Below are 16,564 nucleotides of genomic sequence, written 5' to 3'. Positions count from 1 at the left end.
CGAGCCAGTCGTCCCTATGGTCCTGCAGATTGGTAAAGGAATGTTCGAGGAATATGAGCTGTAGATCATATCCTGTGCATAGATCGCCATCTAGTGTTGGGTCCAGATGTTTGCACTTTGTTTTTTTCCGAAGAAGTCTTTCCAGTCACGAGGTAGGTGACTTTCGGTGATAGTGCGCATGGGCATCGACTCCATTGTTAGATTGTTTTTTCCCGCCTTTGGATGTATATTGTTGCGCTCGGGTTCGATACCGTTCCTTCGGGTTACATTTGGCGCGCAAGATACCCTCGACGTTATTGTTTTCGATCGCATCTCCCATTCAATCGCATATCGTAATTACTTAAAGTAATCTTTCGAACAGAAAGTTTGTAGAAGACCTTCGAACTCCCTTTAAATTCTGCCCTCGGTATCACGCGAAATACCCGTGCAACGACTCACACAGCATCCACGTCTTCCCATACTTAGACGATTGGTTTATCAATGCCAACACGTACCAACAATGTCTGCAGCACACTTTCAAGACAATTCAGCTACTGCATCAACTAGGGTTCACAATCGATGTGCCAAAATCACATCTTCAACCAACCAATACAAAGGACTACCAGGGAGCCTCAATAAATACTCTAAAAACTCTTGCTTTTCCTAGCTCAGCCAGATATCGAAATATTCAGGCTTTAGTTCTCAGCTTTCAACCCAACCATTGGATTCCAGCTCAAACTTACATGCAGCTACTAGGAATGATGTCATCCTGCATCATGATCGTTTCCCATGCCAGACTGCACGTGTGTCCACTTCAAGAATGCTTGGCCTGTCAGTGGAACCAGTCTCAAGGTCTATTAACCGATCTAGTGTTGGTAAGCGGCCGTACTCATCGCTCTCTGCAGTGGTGGAACACACAAAATGTATCAAAAGGACGGCCGTTCATAGACCGGGTTCCACAGATAGTACTGACAGCAGACGCGTCCCTCACTGGCTGGGGAGCTCATCTACAACAGCATACAGTGCAAGGCTTGTGGAGCCAACAACAGAAGTTGCTCCATATCAATCACCTAGAGCTGCTTGCAATATTCCTAGCACTCAAGGCGTTTCAAACTCACCTAGAGGGCAAAGCTGTCCTAATTCGTACAGACAACATGACAGCCATGTATTACATACAAAAACAGGGGGGAACACACTCTCTCCAACTGTCCCGCTTGGCCCAAGACATCTGGAGGTGGGCCATTCAGCACAAACTTTATCTCCTAGCGGAACACCTCCCAGGAGTCAACAACCAGATTGCGGATCTCCTCAGCAGGCAGAGACAGCAAATACCTGAATGGGAACTCCACCCTTAGGTCCTCCTTCCATACTTTCAATGTTGGGGAGTCCCTCACAAAGACCTGTTAGCCACATACCAAAACGCAAAATGCCCAAACTTTGCCTCCAGGTATCCACACCCATTGTCCAAAGGCAATGCACTATGGATGAATTAGTCAGGGATATTTGCTTAAGCTTTTCTGCCTCTCTCACTAATTCTATTAGTGGTTCAGAAACTCAAACAAGCGTCCCTGACACTAATGCTAGTTTCTCCCACAAGGGCACGGCAACCTTGTTTCACAACCCTGTTGAAACTCTCAGTAGTTCCTCACCAAAAAACTACATCTTACACTCAATCTTCTCACACAGAGCCATGGAGACATAAGACATCCAGACAACAGTCAACTCAATCTGGCGATCTTGCTCCCGAAGTCTTAGAGTTTGGCTATCTTGCTCTACCGCCAGACTGCATGAATATTATCAAAGAGGCTAGACATCTTACTACAAGAGCCTGCTATGCAGCAAAGTGGAATTGGTTTGTAATATACTGTAATAACAACCACATCAACCCGCTTGATGCTTCTGTACAAAACATTATATGTTATTTGTTACATCTACAACGGTCCAATTTAGCGTACACTTCCATACACTTACATCTGGCTGCAATAGCTGCATACCTCCACAATAGACAACATCTATCTCTTTTTAGAGTGCCTGTTATCAAAGCCTTTATGGAGGGACTCAAAAGCGTAATTCCCCGAAACATCCACCTGCTCCAGTATGGAATCTCAACATTGTTCTCATCAGACTAATGGGTCCACCCTTGGAGCCATTGCACAAATGTGAACTGCAATTTTTCACATGGAAAACTGCTTTCCTCGTGGCTATCACATCACTCAGAAGAGTGGGTGAGCTTCAGGCATTAACTATAGAAGAACCCTTTATACAAATGCACCAACATAAAGTGGTTCTTTGGACTAATCCTAAATTCCTTACTAAAATCATTTCTGCTTTTCATATCAATCAATATGTTGAGTTACCAGTGTTCTTCTCTCAACCAGGTTCAGTGGCAGAACGTGCCCTACACACATTAGATGTGAAGAGAGCATTGCTTTATTGCATTGAAAGGACAAAACTTTTCCGTAACACAAATCAACTTTTTGTCACTTTTGCTCCACCACACAAAGGCAATCCCATATCAAAATCAGGTATTGCAAGGTGGATAGTCAAGTGCATTCAAATATGCTACGCAAAAGCAAAGTGAACGTTAACATTTCCCCCTAGAGCACACACTACACGCAAACTGGGGTCTTCTATAGCATTCTTAGGAAATATACCCATAGATGACATATGCAAAGCTACAACATGGTCTACACCTCACACATTCACAAAACACTATTGTATAGATGTGTTAGTAAGAGAACAAGCTAGAGTTGGCCAGGTAGTTTTATGTGCACTATTTCAAACCACTGCAACAGATACAGGTTAGCCACCGCTTTGGGAGATAACTGCTAAGTAGTCTATGCACAGCATATGATCTACAGCTGATAAGCCTCGAATGGAAAATGATACTTACCCAGTATGCATCTGTTCTTGGCATATCGATCTGTAGTGTCATATGCGCCCACCCGCCTCCCCTGGTACTTATACCTGTTGCAGTAACATCTTACTTAGAAACATGCATTCAATACATCTCATTTTACTACTCTAACTCCATTATCACCCTCTGCGGGAAAACAATCTAACAGTGGAGTCGATGCCCATGCGTACTATCACCGAAAGGAGCAGTCACCTACCTTGTGACTAGAAAGATTTCTTACAAGAAAAACAAAGTGCAAACATCCGAACCCAACTTTAGCAGGCGATCTATGCACAGCATATGACTATACAGCTCTATATGCCAAGAACGGATGCATACTGGGTAAATAGCATTTTACTTATGAAGGGTTTTTTCAGAGCCTACCCACCGGTTCGGCCTGCTCCAGTGCTCTGGCAATTAAACATTGTGTTGTCTCATCTCATGAATGCTCCATTTGAGCCAATCCACAAGTGTGACATAAAATTCCTCTCTTGGAAAGTGGCGTTTCTCTCAACCATTAAGTCTGCTAGACGCATTAGTGAAATTCAGGGTTTCACAGCAACAGAACCTTACCTTCAATTCCAGCAGGATAGAGTGGGGCTACGCACTAATCCTTCGTTCATACCCAAGGTGCCTACCACGTTCCATCTGAATGAACCTGTAGTCCTGCCTTCCTTCTTTCCTTCTCTGTCTACACCAGCAGAGAGAGCTCTACATACCTTGGATATCAAACGATATGTTCGAGGCATATGAGCTGCAGATCACACACTAAGGATAAGATCGCCATCTGGTGTTGGGCTCGGATGATTGCAGGTTGTTGTTGTCTTCGGAAGAAGTCTTTGGTCACGAGATTGGTGACTCCTCCCCTGGACAACAGTGCGCATGGGCATCCACTCCATCCTCAGATTGTTTTTTTCCGCCATTGGGTTCGGATGAACTTTTTTCCGCTCCAGCAGAAAAATTATGGCAATCACCACAACTCTCAAAATTTGAAAACTCGACGTCGAAAACCATATCGGACCGACTCCGGACGCGGCTGATGGAAAGGACACCTTTTAAAAAATGCCCCCAATGTGGAGCAAAGTTCCCTCATAGCGATCACCATGAGGTCTGTAATTTGTGCCTTTCACCAGACCACAACGAATCCAACTGTCCAGCCTGCGCCGCATTCCGTTCGAAGAAAATTATCCGGGACCGAAGAGCTCGATGCCATATCATGGCCAAGCCGGTTCCGGAACCAGAAGACATCTTTGCACAGGATGTACCTGACGATGACTCCGAAGATCTCCAGATCGTGTCCGAGGCCGACGATTCAGATCCGGGGCAGCCTGTGAGTACCAGCCCCCCTACCCCAACACCACCCAAAAAGACATTGGTCAAGACTCTGCCAGCTGGGCCCAGTCGCGATCCAAAAACATCTTCTGAAGCCCCGCCCTCGGGCCCGGCTCCGAAGAAAAGTAAGCCTGCAGGTGGCTCGGGCTCGAGCAAACCTCATGTCATTGTGCCTATAATACCTTCGGCACCGAAGCAGGCTCCGAGACCGAAATCTCCATCGGCCCCGAAACATCACTCGGCACCGACATCTCCACCGGCACCGAAACGTTCTTCGGCGCCGAGGTCTCCACCGACACCAAAAGGCTCGTCGGCACCGAAAGGCTCGTCGGCACCGAAAGGTCCTTCGGCACCGAAAAGTTCTTCGGCACCGAAAAATCCACCGGGACCGAAAAGTTCCTCGGTGCCAAAACAAGTCCATAAAGAACCAAAAAAGTCGGCGCCAAAGCCGCCTTCGGACAGTGAGGAACTCTTTCGGCCAGATCCAAAGCAAAACCGGATTTACATAAATCCGAAAACTGGACATGTCACAGCGGTGCCCTACAAGAAAAGGAAGCTGGACACAACACCTCCTCCAGCACCTCCAAAGAAGAAGGACTGTGCCACTTCACCCATACGTCCTTCCTCTCCTACATTACCTCCTATTCCATCCCCCCCACCGCCTTCACCTCTACCATCTCCTTCTCACACACCACCTCCACAGGATGATGATGATTTAGGGGGAGGGGGATCCTACTGATCCCTTTAAACTCCCGGACACAGCACCAGTAGATGACTGGACTTACCCTATGCCTGATATGCCTGACCCCACTCCATACCCCTCAAAACCCTCCCCTCCTGATGACCATTTAGGGTTCGGTCAGCTTATAAACAGAGCAGCATCGTTTCATGGTGTGACCATGCACACCGACACTCCTGAGGAGGATTTTCTACTCGACACTTTTGAGCAGTCCCAGAAAACAGTCCACATTCTACCCATGATTAAGGGAGTGATAAAGCATGCCAATGAGGTTTTTAAAGACCCTGTCAGGGCCAGGGTTCTCAACCCCAGAATAGAAAAAAACTATAGACCGGCGCCACAAGATCCTGCGTACATCAAAGCGCAACTCCCCCTAGACTCACTAGTCGTATCAAATGCCAGAAAACGGGCGAACTCCCAAACAACCGGAGACACGCCACCCCCAGACCAAGAGTCTAAACTCCTGAAGGCTTCCGGCAAAAGGGTTGCCGCTCAAGCGGCTAACCACTGGCGTATCGCAAATACACAAGCCCTATTGGCTCGTTATGATAGAGCCCATTATGATCAACTAGAGGATCTCTTGCAACACCTGCCTGAACCATTCAAAACACAGGCCACTGACCTCATCCAAGAGGGCAAACTAATATCCAATGCCTCCATTAAATGTGCATTAGACGCAGCGGACACCGCCTCTCGGGCAGTCAACACAAGCGTATTGCTTAGACGCCACGCATGGCTGCGCATTTCCAGCTTCAAGCCGGAAGTACAAACCACCATTCTTGCTCAACCCTTTAATCAGGAGCAACTATTCGGCCCTGCAGTAGACACTGCCCTAGAAAAAATGAAGAAATATAATGAGACTGCCAAATATATGGGAGCATTGCAGTCTACTCAACCCAGAGGCTCCTTTCGTCGCTCCTTTTATAGAGGAGCTTCCAAAAATGTGGGAACAGACAACTCTTCCACCTTCAAAGCATCAGGTCAAACATCCCCTAACAGAGGATATTTTAGAGGAGGTTATCGGGGAAACAATACTAAAGGCCGAGGACGGGGCAACAACAACAACACCCGCACCTCTACAGCCACCAAACAGTGACTTGCCACCACTCCCCCCAGACCATTCCACTCCGGTCGGGGGCAGACTTCAACAGTTCCTACATGTCTGGAATACCATCACTACAGACAGGTGGGTAAGACAAATTTTCCAATCTGGCTACTGCCTCGAACTCATAAACCCACCCCCAAACATACCACCCAGGCACCGTCCCATGACGTCTCACCACCTCACACTCCTCAAACAAAAAATACAGTCTTTGCTTCAAAAACACGCAATAGAACCTGTTCCACTACAACATCAGGGCACAGGAGTATATTCCCTATACTTCCCCATTCCCAAAAAGGACAAAACCTTAAGACCCATACTGGACCTCAGACTACTAAACCAGTACATACAATCGGATCATTTCCACATGATCACTCTCCAACAGGTCCTTCCATTACTTCAACAAGGAGACTTCCTTGCCACATTAGATCTCAAGGACGCATATTTTCACATCCCTATGCATCCCGCTCACAGGAAGTATCTACGATTCGTGGTAGACGGTCAGCACTATCAGTTTACAGTTCTCCCATTCGGAGTAACAACTGCACCCAGGGTGTTCACCAAATGCTTGGCAGTTGTGGCAGCATATCTCAGGAGACAAGAAATCCATGTCTTCCCCTATCTGGACGATTGGCTCATAAAAGCCAATACTCTAGACAAATGCGTTCTCCACACTCACCGCACTATTCAAACCCTACACAACTTGGGATTTACCATCAACTATCCCAAATCTCAACTACAACCCTCCCAAGTACAACAATACCTGGGAGCCACCATAGACACAGCCAAAGCCGTAGTTTATCCCAGCATAGCCAGGATAGCCAACATACAAACTCTCATCAAAACATTTCAAACACAACACACTCTCCCCGCAAGAGTGTTCATGCAACTCTTAGGCATGATGGCGTCATGTATCTCCATAGTACCCTACGCACGCCTTCAAATGCGTCCCGTACAGGAATGTCTAGCACAACAGTGGAATCAGGCCCACGGACAACTTACCGATCTGGTGTTGGTGGACAGCCGCTCACTTTGCTCACTGAAATGGTGGAACACCATCAACCTGTCCAAAGGGCGGCCGTTCTTGGAGCCCCTTCCACAAGTTGTGCTGACCACCAACGCATCTCTCACGGGGTGGGGAGCCCACCTCCTTCAACACACCACTCAGGGAGGGTGGACCACTCAACAAAAACAGCTCCACATCAATCACCTAGAACTTCTAGCGGTGTTCCTAGCACTGAAATCCTTCCAAGTGCATCTACAAAACAAAACTGTCCTCATCCGCACGGACAACATGACCACAATGTATTACATACAGAAACAAGGAGGGACACATTCTCTACAACTGTCCCAACTGGAGCAACAAATTTGGAGATGGGCAATTCCCCGAAACATCTACCTGCTAGCAGAACACCTCCCAGGGGTTCGGAACCAGGTGGCCGACCTCTTAAGTCGCCACACACAGCAGATACACGAATGGGAACTACACCCCAAAGTCTTACTCCCATTCTTCCAAAAGTGGGGACAACCAGACATGGACCTGTTCGCCACACACGAAAACGCAAAATGCCCAACCTTCGCCGCCAGGTTCCCACACCCACGGTCAAAGGGCAATGCAATATGGATGAACTGGTCAGGCAGATTTGTGTACGCTTTTCCGCCTCTCCCACTCATTCCATTTGTGGTACGCAAACTGAAACAACAGTCGTTGACACTCATCCTAGTGGCTCCCACTTGGGCACGTCAACCCTGGTTCACCACACTTTTGGAACTATCGCTAGTTCCACATCAAAAACTGCATCTCTCCCCAGATCTCTTTAACCAGAACCATGGAGAAATCAGACACCCAGATCCTCAAACACTGAACTTGGCAATCTGGCTCCTGAAGTCTTAGAGTTCGGGTACCTCAACCTTCCTCCAGACTGTATGAATATCATTAAAGAAGCCAGGAGACCTACTACTAGGGCGTGCTATGCTGCAAAATGGAAACGATTTGCCATTTACTGCGCTAACAATGACATACAACCACTGGATGCTTCCATCCAAAACATCATTTGCTATTTATTACACTTGCAAAGATGCAATTTAGCGTATTCCTCTATACATCTACATCTAGCGACATTAGCAGCCTATTTGCAAAATAGACAACACCTGTCCCTCTTTAAGGTACCAGCCATTAAAGCATTTATGGAGGGTCTTAAAATAATTATTCCTCCAAGGTTACCACCTTCCCTGGTGTGGAACCTTAATATTGTTCTAACAAGGCTCATGGGTCCCCCATTTGAACCAATGCACAAATGCGAACTGCAGTTCCTAACATGGAAAGTGGCTTTCCTCATCGCAATCACATCCCTGCGAAGTGTAAGTGAAATACAAGCCTTAACTCTCGAAGAACCCTTCCTACAACTACATCGGAACAAAGTGGTTCTTAGGACGAATCCAAAATTCCTCCCTAAAGTTATTTCCCCTTTCCATCTAAACCAGTCAGTGGAACTGCCAGTCTTCTTCCCTAATCCAGACTCAGTAGCCGAGAGGGCACTTCATACCTTAGATGTTAAAAGAGCCTTGCTGTATTACATCGACAGAACCAAACCTTTTCGGAAAACCAAGCAACTGTTTGTTGCTTTCGCTCCACCACATAAAGGCAACCCTATTTCCAAATCGGGTATCGCCAGATGGATAGTCAAATGTATCCAAATATGTTACCAAAAAGCTAAACGTACTCTTACCGTTCCCCCTGGGGCGCACTCCACGCGTACAATAGGGGCCTCTATGGCATTCTTAGGGAACATCCCCTTAGAAGACATTTGCAAAGCAGCCACATGGTCTACTACACACACCTTCACTAAGCATTACTGTGTTGATGTGCAATCCAAACAACAAGCTTCAGTAGGCCAAGCTGTCCTAAAAACTCTATTCCAAACTGCTGCAACTGATACAGGTGACCACCGCTAGGGGAGACACTGCTATATAGTCTATCCTTAGTGTGTGATCTGCAGCTCATATGCCTCGAACAGAATATGCTACTTACCAGTATGCATCTGTTTTTGGCATGTAGAGCTGCAGAGCCACACATGCCCACCCGCCTCCCCGGGACCTGTATCCGTTCCAGCTTTGTCTTAATTAGACACTACACATGGACATCCTTTCTCTTTACTTCTTACACACTCCATCATTTCCCATCATGGCGAAAAACAATCTGAGAATGGAGTGAATGCCCATGCGCACTGTTGTCCAGGGGAGGAGTCACCACTCTCGTGACCAAAGACTTCTTCCGAAGACAACAACAACCTGCAATCATCCGAGCCCAACACCAGATGGCGATCTTATCCTTAGTGTGTGGCTCTGCAGCTCTACATGCCAAGAACAGATGCATACTGGTAAGTAGCATATTCCTTAACGTTTTACCTTCAAAGGATTAAGTCTTTTCACAAATATACTCAACTGCTCATCGCCTTCTCTGCCCCTACGAAGGGTCAGGCTTTGACTTGAGCGCCAATTGCTCGTTTGGATTCTTCTACTATAACCTACTGCCACGAAAGGGCAGGTCGCTCGCTTGCTTCTAAAGTGACTGCCCATTCCATGAGAAAGATGGCAACGTCCTCGGCCCTGTTTGCCGGTGTGTGCCTACCAGACATCTGGAGGACAGCGACATGGACAAGCGTCCATACCTTCACAAGACACTACTGCCTGGATACTTTGCGAAAGACGGATGCTCCGGTTGGCCAAGCGGTCCTTCCCCGTCTGTTCGCTTAAGATAGGCCTCAGTTACTGAGGTTTATTAACAATTGTTTGTCATCATTATTATTGTTATTATTATTATTATCGATATTATCTCTGGCAATTTTTTTTTATGTATATGATTATATATATGTTGCTCAACGTGTTTGCCACTTGCTTGGAGGCGCACTCAAAGGCAAAGTAGTTCCCCATTGATTGTAAGCCAGCATTCCTTTCACAAGTTCGATTTGAAGGTCCTACGCGTTTCGAAGCATCCTGCTTCTTGTTCACGGACCGGCACTGTGATCAATGGCAGGATTTGCGTCATCTTTACAAGTCCCTCTTTTAAATGTTGATTACCTGCCCCAGGTGGGCTGGCTCCATTTGTGCAGTTCTAAAGCATCATGGGATTTGTAGGTTTTGTTTCGCTCTCTGCCATAATCTTTTCTTTTTGTTTTTAACTTTATTGACCCTTCAGTGGGTTTTCAGAAACTAATCCGGTTTGGGAGCACTCTTTGTCTTTCCGCACTTACGTGATTCTGGTATCCCGTTGCAGCCCATATCTTTTTCATGGTGGTGCGGACTCCACGACCGAGGCTGGCCGTAATATGTTGCTCAACGTGTTTGCCACTTGCTTGGAGGCGCACTCAAAGGCAAAGTAGTTCCCCATTGATTATAAACCAGCATTCCTTTCACAAGTTCGATTTGAAGGTCCTACGCGTTTCGAAGCATCCTGCTTCTTGTTCATGGACCGGCACTGTGATCAATGGCAGGATTTACGTCATCTTTACAAGTCCCTCTTTTAAATGTTGATTACCTGCCCCAGGTGGGATGGCTCCATTTGTGCAGTTCTAAAGCATCATGGGATTTGTAGGTTTTGTTTCGCTCTCTGCCATAATCTTTTCTTTTTGTTGTTAACTTTATTGACCCTTCAGTGGGTTTTCAGAAACGAATCCGGTTTGGGAGCACTCTTTGTCTTTCCGCACTTACGTGATTCTGGTATCCCGTTGCAGCCCATATCTTTTTCATGGTGGTGCGGGCTCCACGACCGAGGCTGGCCGTAATATGTTGCTCAGCGTATTTACCACTTGCTTGGAGGCGCACTCAAAGGCAAAGTAGTTCCCCATTGATTGTAAACCAGCATTCCTTTCACAAGTTCGATTTGAAGGTCCTACGCGTTTCGAAGCATCCTGCTTCTTGTTCACGAACCAGCACTGTGATCAATGGCAGGATTTACGTCATCTTTACAAGTCCCTCTTTTAAATGTTGATTACCTGCCCCAGGTGGGCTGGCTCCATTTGTGCAGTTCTAAAGCATCATGGGATTTGTAGGTTTTGTTTCGCTCTCTGCCATAATCTTTTCTTTTTGTTGTTAACTTTATTGACCCTTCAGTGGGTTTTCAGAAACGAATCCGGTTTGGGAGCCCTCTTTGTCTTTCCGCACTTACGTGATTCTGGTATCCCGTTGCAGCCTATATCTTTTTCATGGTGGTGCGGACTCCACGACCGAGGCTGGCCGTAATATGTTGCTCAACGTGTTTGCCACTTGCTTGGAGGCGCACTCAAAGGCAAAGTAGTTCCCCATTGATTGTAAACCAGCATTCCTTTCACAAGTTCGATTTGAAGGTCCTACGCGTTTCGAAGCATCCTGCTTCTTGTTCACGGACCGGCACTGTGATCAATGGCTGGATTTACGTCATCTTTACAAGTCCCTCTTTTAAATGTTGATAACCTGCCCCAGGTGGGCTGGCTCCATTTGTGCAGTTCTAAAGCATCATGGGATTTGTAGGTTTTGTTTCGCTCTCTGCCATAATCTTTTCTTTTTGGCAAACACGTTGAGCAACATATTACGGCCAGCCTCGGTCGTGGAGTCCGCACCACCATGAAAAAGATATGGGCTGCAACGGGATACCAGAATCACGTAAGTGCGGAAAGACAAAGAGTGCTCCCAAACCGGATTTGTTTCTGAAAACCCATTGAAGGGTCAATAAAGTTAACAACAAAAAGAAAAGATTATGGCAGAGAGCGAAACAAGACCTACAAATCCCATGATGCTTTAGAACTGCACAAATGGAGCCAGCCCACCTGGGGCAGGTAATCAACATTTAAAAGAGGGACTTGTAAAGATGACGTAAATCCTGCCATTGATCACAGTGCCGGTCCGTGAACAAGAAGCAGGATGCTTCGAAACGCGTAGGACCTTCAAATCGAACTTGTGAAAGGAATGCTGGTTTACAATCAATGGGGAACTACTTTGCCTTTGAGTGCGCCTCCAAGCAAGTGGCAAACACGTTGAGCAACATGATTATATATATATATATATATATATATGTATATTTTATACCCACAAAGGTTAAGTTTGCTTGGTACAGTTTAGGTGTTGACACTGTATCGCATGGTGGGATGGTTCACCTGTTTTTCCCACCTCCAATTGGTATTATGTACTGCTTACTAGTCTGATTCAAGCATATGAATCTATAAAAGATAGAATGCTGGAGAAAAACAAGTTACTTACCTGTGCACTGTGGTTCTCCAGCATTGATATCTTTTATAGATTCACATGCGGCACTCCATCCTCCCCTTACAGGTGCACCCTTCCATACCTGTTTCATTTTACTAACTACACTTGTGCTAAAAATCTGAGGTATAGTGGCTGTGCAGGGGATGGATACTTAGTGGCCTGCGATGTGATTGGCTGGAGTTTGATGGTTCTTTGGTGAGGATAACTGGTTACTAAATACTATTGATTCTCAAGGGAGATTGTCCTTTTAGCTTTTATACTGCTATTTTACTGTTACCGTGGGACTCCCACGATGACGATGGGGAAGATTCAAGCATGAGAATCTATAAAAGATATAAATGCTGGAGAACCACTGTGTACAGGTAAGTAACTTGTTTTTTTCGCTGCCCCTTGAATTTTGGTGCATTGATGTCAAAGCACAATTTATTTTCATTTTAAACAATAGTGCAATGCTGCCAGCTGCCTTTTGCTGTACTATGTTGCCTGTAGTTTTTCTTTCATTGAGTGAGATTTTAGCACAACATGGTATCTGTTGTTGGCTACATTGTGTTCGTCTATTCTCTTCAAAGCCCTTCTGCTTTGTGTAACTTACTGCCCCACTGTTCAGTCTTTAAGAGTTTGTGGTCAACTCTATCATAGACTGCAGAAAGGTCACAGAGTGTCATGCCACTTCTTTCCCTCTTACCCCATTGTCACAAGCAAATGTTCTCTGAATTTGCCTCTGATAAGACCATGGCCTTTGGTGTAATAGTTACTTAGAACAGCGCATACACAAACAGTCTTATTGAAACAAAACCATTTCTTGATCATAACTACGTGTAATGAAAAAAATCCGAAATCTCAGACAGAGAACCTAGCAGGAGATAATCGCTCAAATGCAGGCGAAAGAAATGGAAAAAAGAAGGAAAAATGTCCTTTCTTGAGTCCCCTCACTCACCAGGGTTTCCCCATGGTGACATTCTTCATCATAGGGGCCATCTCAACCCGCTGCGGTCCATTTCTTTCGCCTGTATTTGAGCGATTATCTCCTGCTAGGTTCTCTATATGAGATTTTGGATTTTTTCATTACATGTGACATAGGAGGGTGGACCTAGCATATCCTCTGCCTTCCCCCTTTATTTGATTTTGATCATAACTACATCATTTTGTGAAGGTGCTGTCAAAAAACCCTCTGATGTGCACAGAACATATGCCATAATTTTGATTTTTGCATATTCTCTGATCTGAAGAATTCCTCATTGAATTGTGCAGAGTTGTACTACGCCCCACTCCTATGCAATAATGAACAATCCATAGAAGTGCACACTTAAGCAATCTGAAATGCTGTCAGCTGTGTACACACATATTAACTCTCTCTACAATCCCAATGCCACAGTTATAGGGACGGGCAAGTTCAATACTGTTGAGTTTGTTAATTCTTGTTATTTCAACGTTTCAAACGAATATACTATTACATCACTCTGTTATACTGTGCCTGAAGCATACTTGCTTTGTACTGTAATCATCCACATTTGTACTCCCTTATAATGCAGATTTTGGCAGGTACTTCCTGCTAGCATTGAAGATGAGAAGCTTCTGGCTGATGTGATCAGTTTCCTAACTAAGCTGTTAAGGGACCAGAAGAGAGAATCAGATGTGGAAGATCTGACCTGGATTCTAGAGCGTCTTCTCAAACTTGTAAGTGCAAAACTGTATAAATGCAGTCTTTGAAGGTTGAGAAACATGTACCAGCTGCAGAGGATATAGGCAGACTGTCAATTTAAGATGAATTTTAATATGTCAATGTTTACAATTTTGAGAACCTTGTTCTGAGACGCAAGCCGATCCAGATTCAGGCATAAATAGGACTTTGCACCCAAATTAGAATAAAGACTGTTGTGGTAATGCTGTAATTTTTTGTATATTTCCTCAGGAAAAGCTTGGTGTAATTTGTTTGTGGAAATTACCATGCACTGCCATGTAATCCCCAATTCTGAAGTGTGAAACTTGGAAAGGGAAAGCAATTGTGTGCCACGTAGATGCTTCACCTAGCAGTATCACTGGGGGAGGTTTAGCAGGTCATTCAGGATAAGCCCCTTGGTATTTGAAAACAACAATTGTTTTGTATTGTGGAGTTTTTGTCTGAGTCCTGTTTGTTAAAATATTGTGCCAGACTTAAAAGTAAGCTGCACACTTTAATCTTTTTTTAAGCATCTTTTAGTTGCTCACACATTGAAATAAATAGAAAACCATGCACATTGTGACATTTAGTCCATGGCAAAACTCTGCCACACATTTTCAGTGTGCTCATGCACAATTTTCTCAAAGTTGAAATAAAGTTCTCTGTTTAATCAACTTTGTAGGCACTGAAAGAACATGGAGTCAACCAAACTACTACCTCCTTTCTAAAGTCCAATTAGTCCTCCATTAAAGAGGAAGAACAGTTTGGCCCTTTGTAAAGTTTTGGCTAGTCAAAGTTTGTCACACACAAGTTTGGGTTCATTGCAGAGCACGGAGACTGGTTGTATAGAACATGGAAAAATCGAATTCCTTCTCCTCAGCACAAAGCTACATTATCGATTAGGAAGAGACCAAGATCATAGTACTTGTAGGTTGCCACATCTACAGTGGATGAGAACAAGCTGCAGTAAAACCCCTAGCTTGTTCAGGTCCACATAGTGTGCCAAACAGACTCCAGCTAACTTACACGTTTTTAGTCCCTCATATGATGCACAGGTAACACAATACACCACACATACCTACACTAAGAAAGGCAATTGTGAAAGACTGTCTGCATTTTATGTGTATAGGGATGAAATCCCCCCCCCCCCTCCCCAAATCAGGGCTATCAGCTAACAAGTCTGTACTGCTGAACTAACATCAGTTCAAACAGAGCCTAGTCTCTACCATTGTTTGCCATTTTTTTAAATATGAAGCAAATTATCCAGCCCACTTGGGGTGGGGGTGGGCATATTTAGGAAAAAACAGAGGGCCAGGCTGGCACAACTTTTCTATGAAATGAAGAACATTTGTTTTGGCTACACCAATGCCACGCTAGTTGTTTGTGGGAACAGTGCAAATGCATCAAACAGAATATAGTATGGACAATCAGTGGCCTCAGTTTAATTTTAAAAAGGCCAAACCTTCTCAATAAAATAAACATTTAGATTTTTTACATTTGTGAATTGCTACGTAGAACCCCAGAAAGTTACAGAGCATTAATAACAATGTATACCACAATGTAAACGCTAATATGAACTAAACCAGTCTACGGGAATCGCAGGTTCAAAAATATTCACTGGAGGAGAGGCAACCTACCTGTACAGCAGGTTCAAGCAAATAGGTACTGAGAATCGAATTCATCTCACTTGTTTGGCCTTCAGATTTTAAGTTTCTTTGACATCTTTCGAACCGTATGTGCAGCAGTAATTATTTCTGTGCCACCACGTGTTGAAACTGGAGGAGGAGACTGGTGAGATTGAAAGAACATCATGCAAGGTCCACACCTTCAACAATAACCTAAAGGGATGATATAAGCTTCTGCAGATCCTGTGACTGACTGAGAATGATGGATAAACTGCACCACATGATGTTCATTGCTTCCACAGACCCTAAGAGTTCACCAGATGTTATCTCAAAACCCAAAAGAGAGATCTTTCTAAGAAGTTGGAAAAACATTCCTGGCCTTCTAAACCGTAGAGTGGGCTTGGTCTGTAGCTCCCTGTAACATTTATTCCTTCTACCTTATCCACTCCTAAGCAGGGGAACGTTTTGCTAGGACTCAACACCAAACCAGTTCTCAGAGAGAACTCTAAGATATCAAGCTAAATGTCTAGACCCAACTTAGAAAGCAAAAAATAAAGAAACCCAATTGGTTTCTGGATATAAATGGAAATGGAAATCTGAAACAGAACATCGCTACAGTGCATCGGAGACCAAGGAATAATATATAAACAAAGAAAACATGGAAAGGAACATAATGAGTTGTAGTGAAGCATCCAGTGTCTATCTCAGGGACAAAGACAAACGGGTCCCATTTGTCTTTATGACAAGGGCTCAAAAATTGTGTCAAATTCAAGTGACCTGCACAGTTGTCTGTGTTTACAGCATACATAGCTTTAGATCCCATGTTGTGCACATAACATGTGGGTTTGGTGTGCTACAAGTTGTTTTTCTTAAAAAATGAGTTTTCTTTTCGACATGGCTCATGGTACCTTTTCTGAAACCCAAAATGCACCAAGACACAAACTCCATCTTCGATTGGTTTTTTTCCCTCCAGTGTGCTTTATTTTTTTGA

At 44.7% G+C, this 16,564-nt stretch overlaps 1 protein-coding gene across 4 annotated transcripts in view; it reads left to right on the top strand.

Moving 5' to 3' along the window:
- The window catches only part of RTTN (rotatin), a 1,165,399-nt gene that overhangs the window by 677,470 nt on the left and 471,365 nt on the right, over window positions 1-16,564 (top strand). For all 4 annotated transcript variants that reach the window (XR_014961587.1, XM_085605903.1, XM_085605904.1 and 1 more), the window contains exon 27: window positions 13,821-13,965. Coding sequence is in view for 3 of the 4 variants with exons in the window: in XM_085605903.1 (XP_085462029.1) it covers window positions 13,821-13,965 (145 nt within the window). In the remaining variant the exon portion in view is untranslated. The remainder of the gene's footprint in view (window positions 1-13,820; window positions 13,966-16,564) is intronic.

The sequence above is a fragment of the Triturus cristatus genome, chromosome 5_1 (genome assembly GCF_964204655.1).
Source record: "Triturus cristatus chromosome 5_1, aTriCri1.1, whole genome shotgun sequence".
In the NCBI taxonomy this organism is placed as follows: domain Eukaryota; kingdom Metazoa; phylum Chordata; class Amphibia; order Caudata; family Salamandridae; genus Triturus; species Triturus cristatus.
This window is presented reverse-complemented; position numbering and strand designations above follow the sequence as displayed.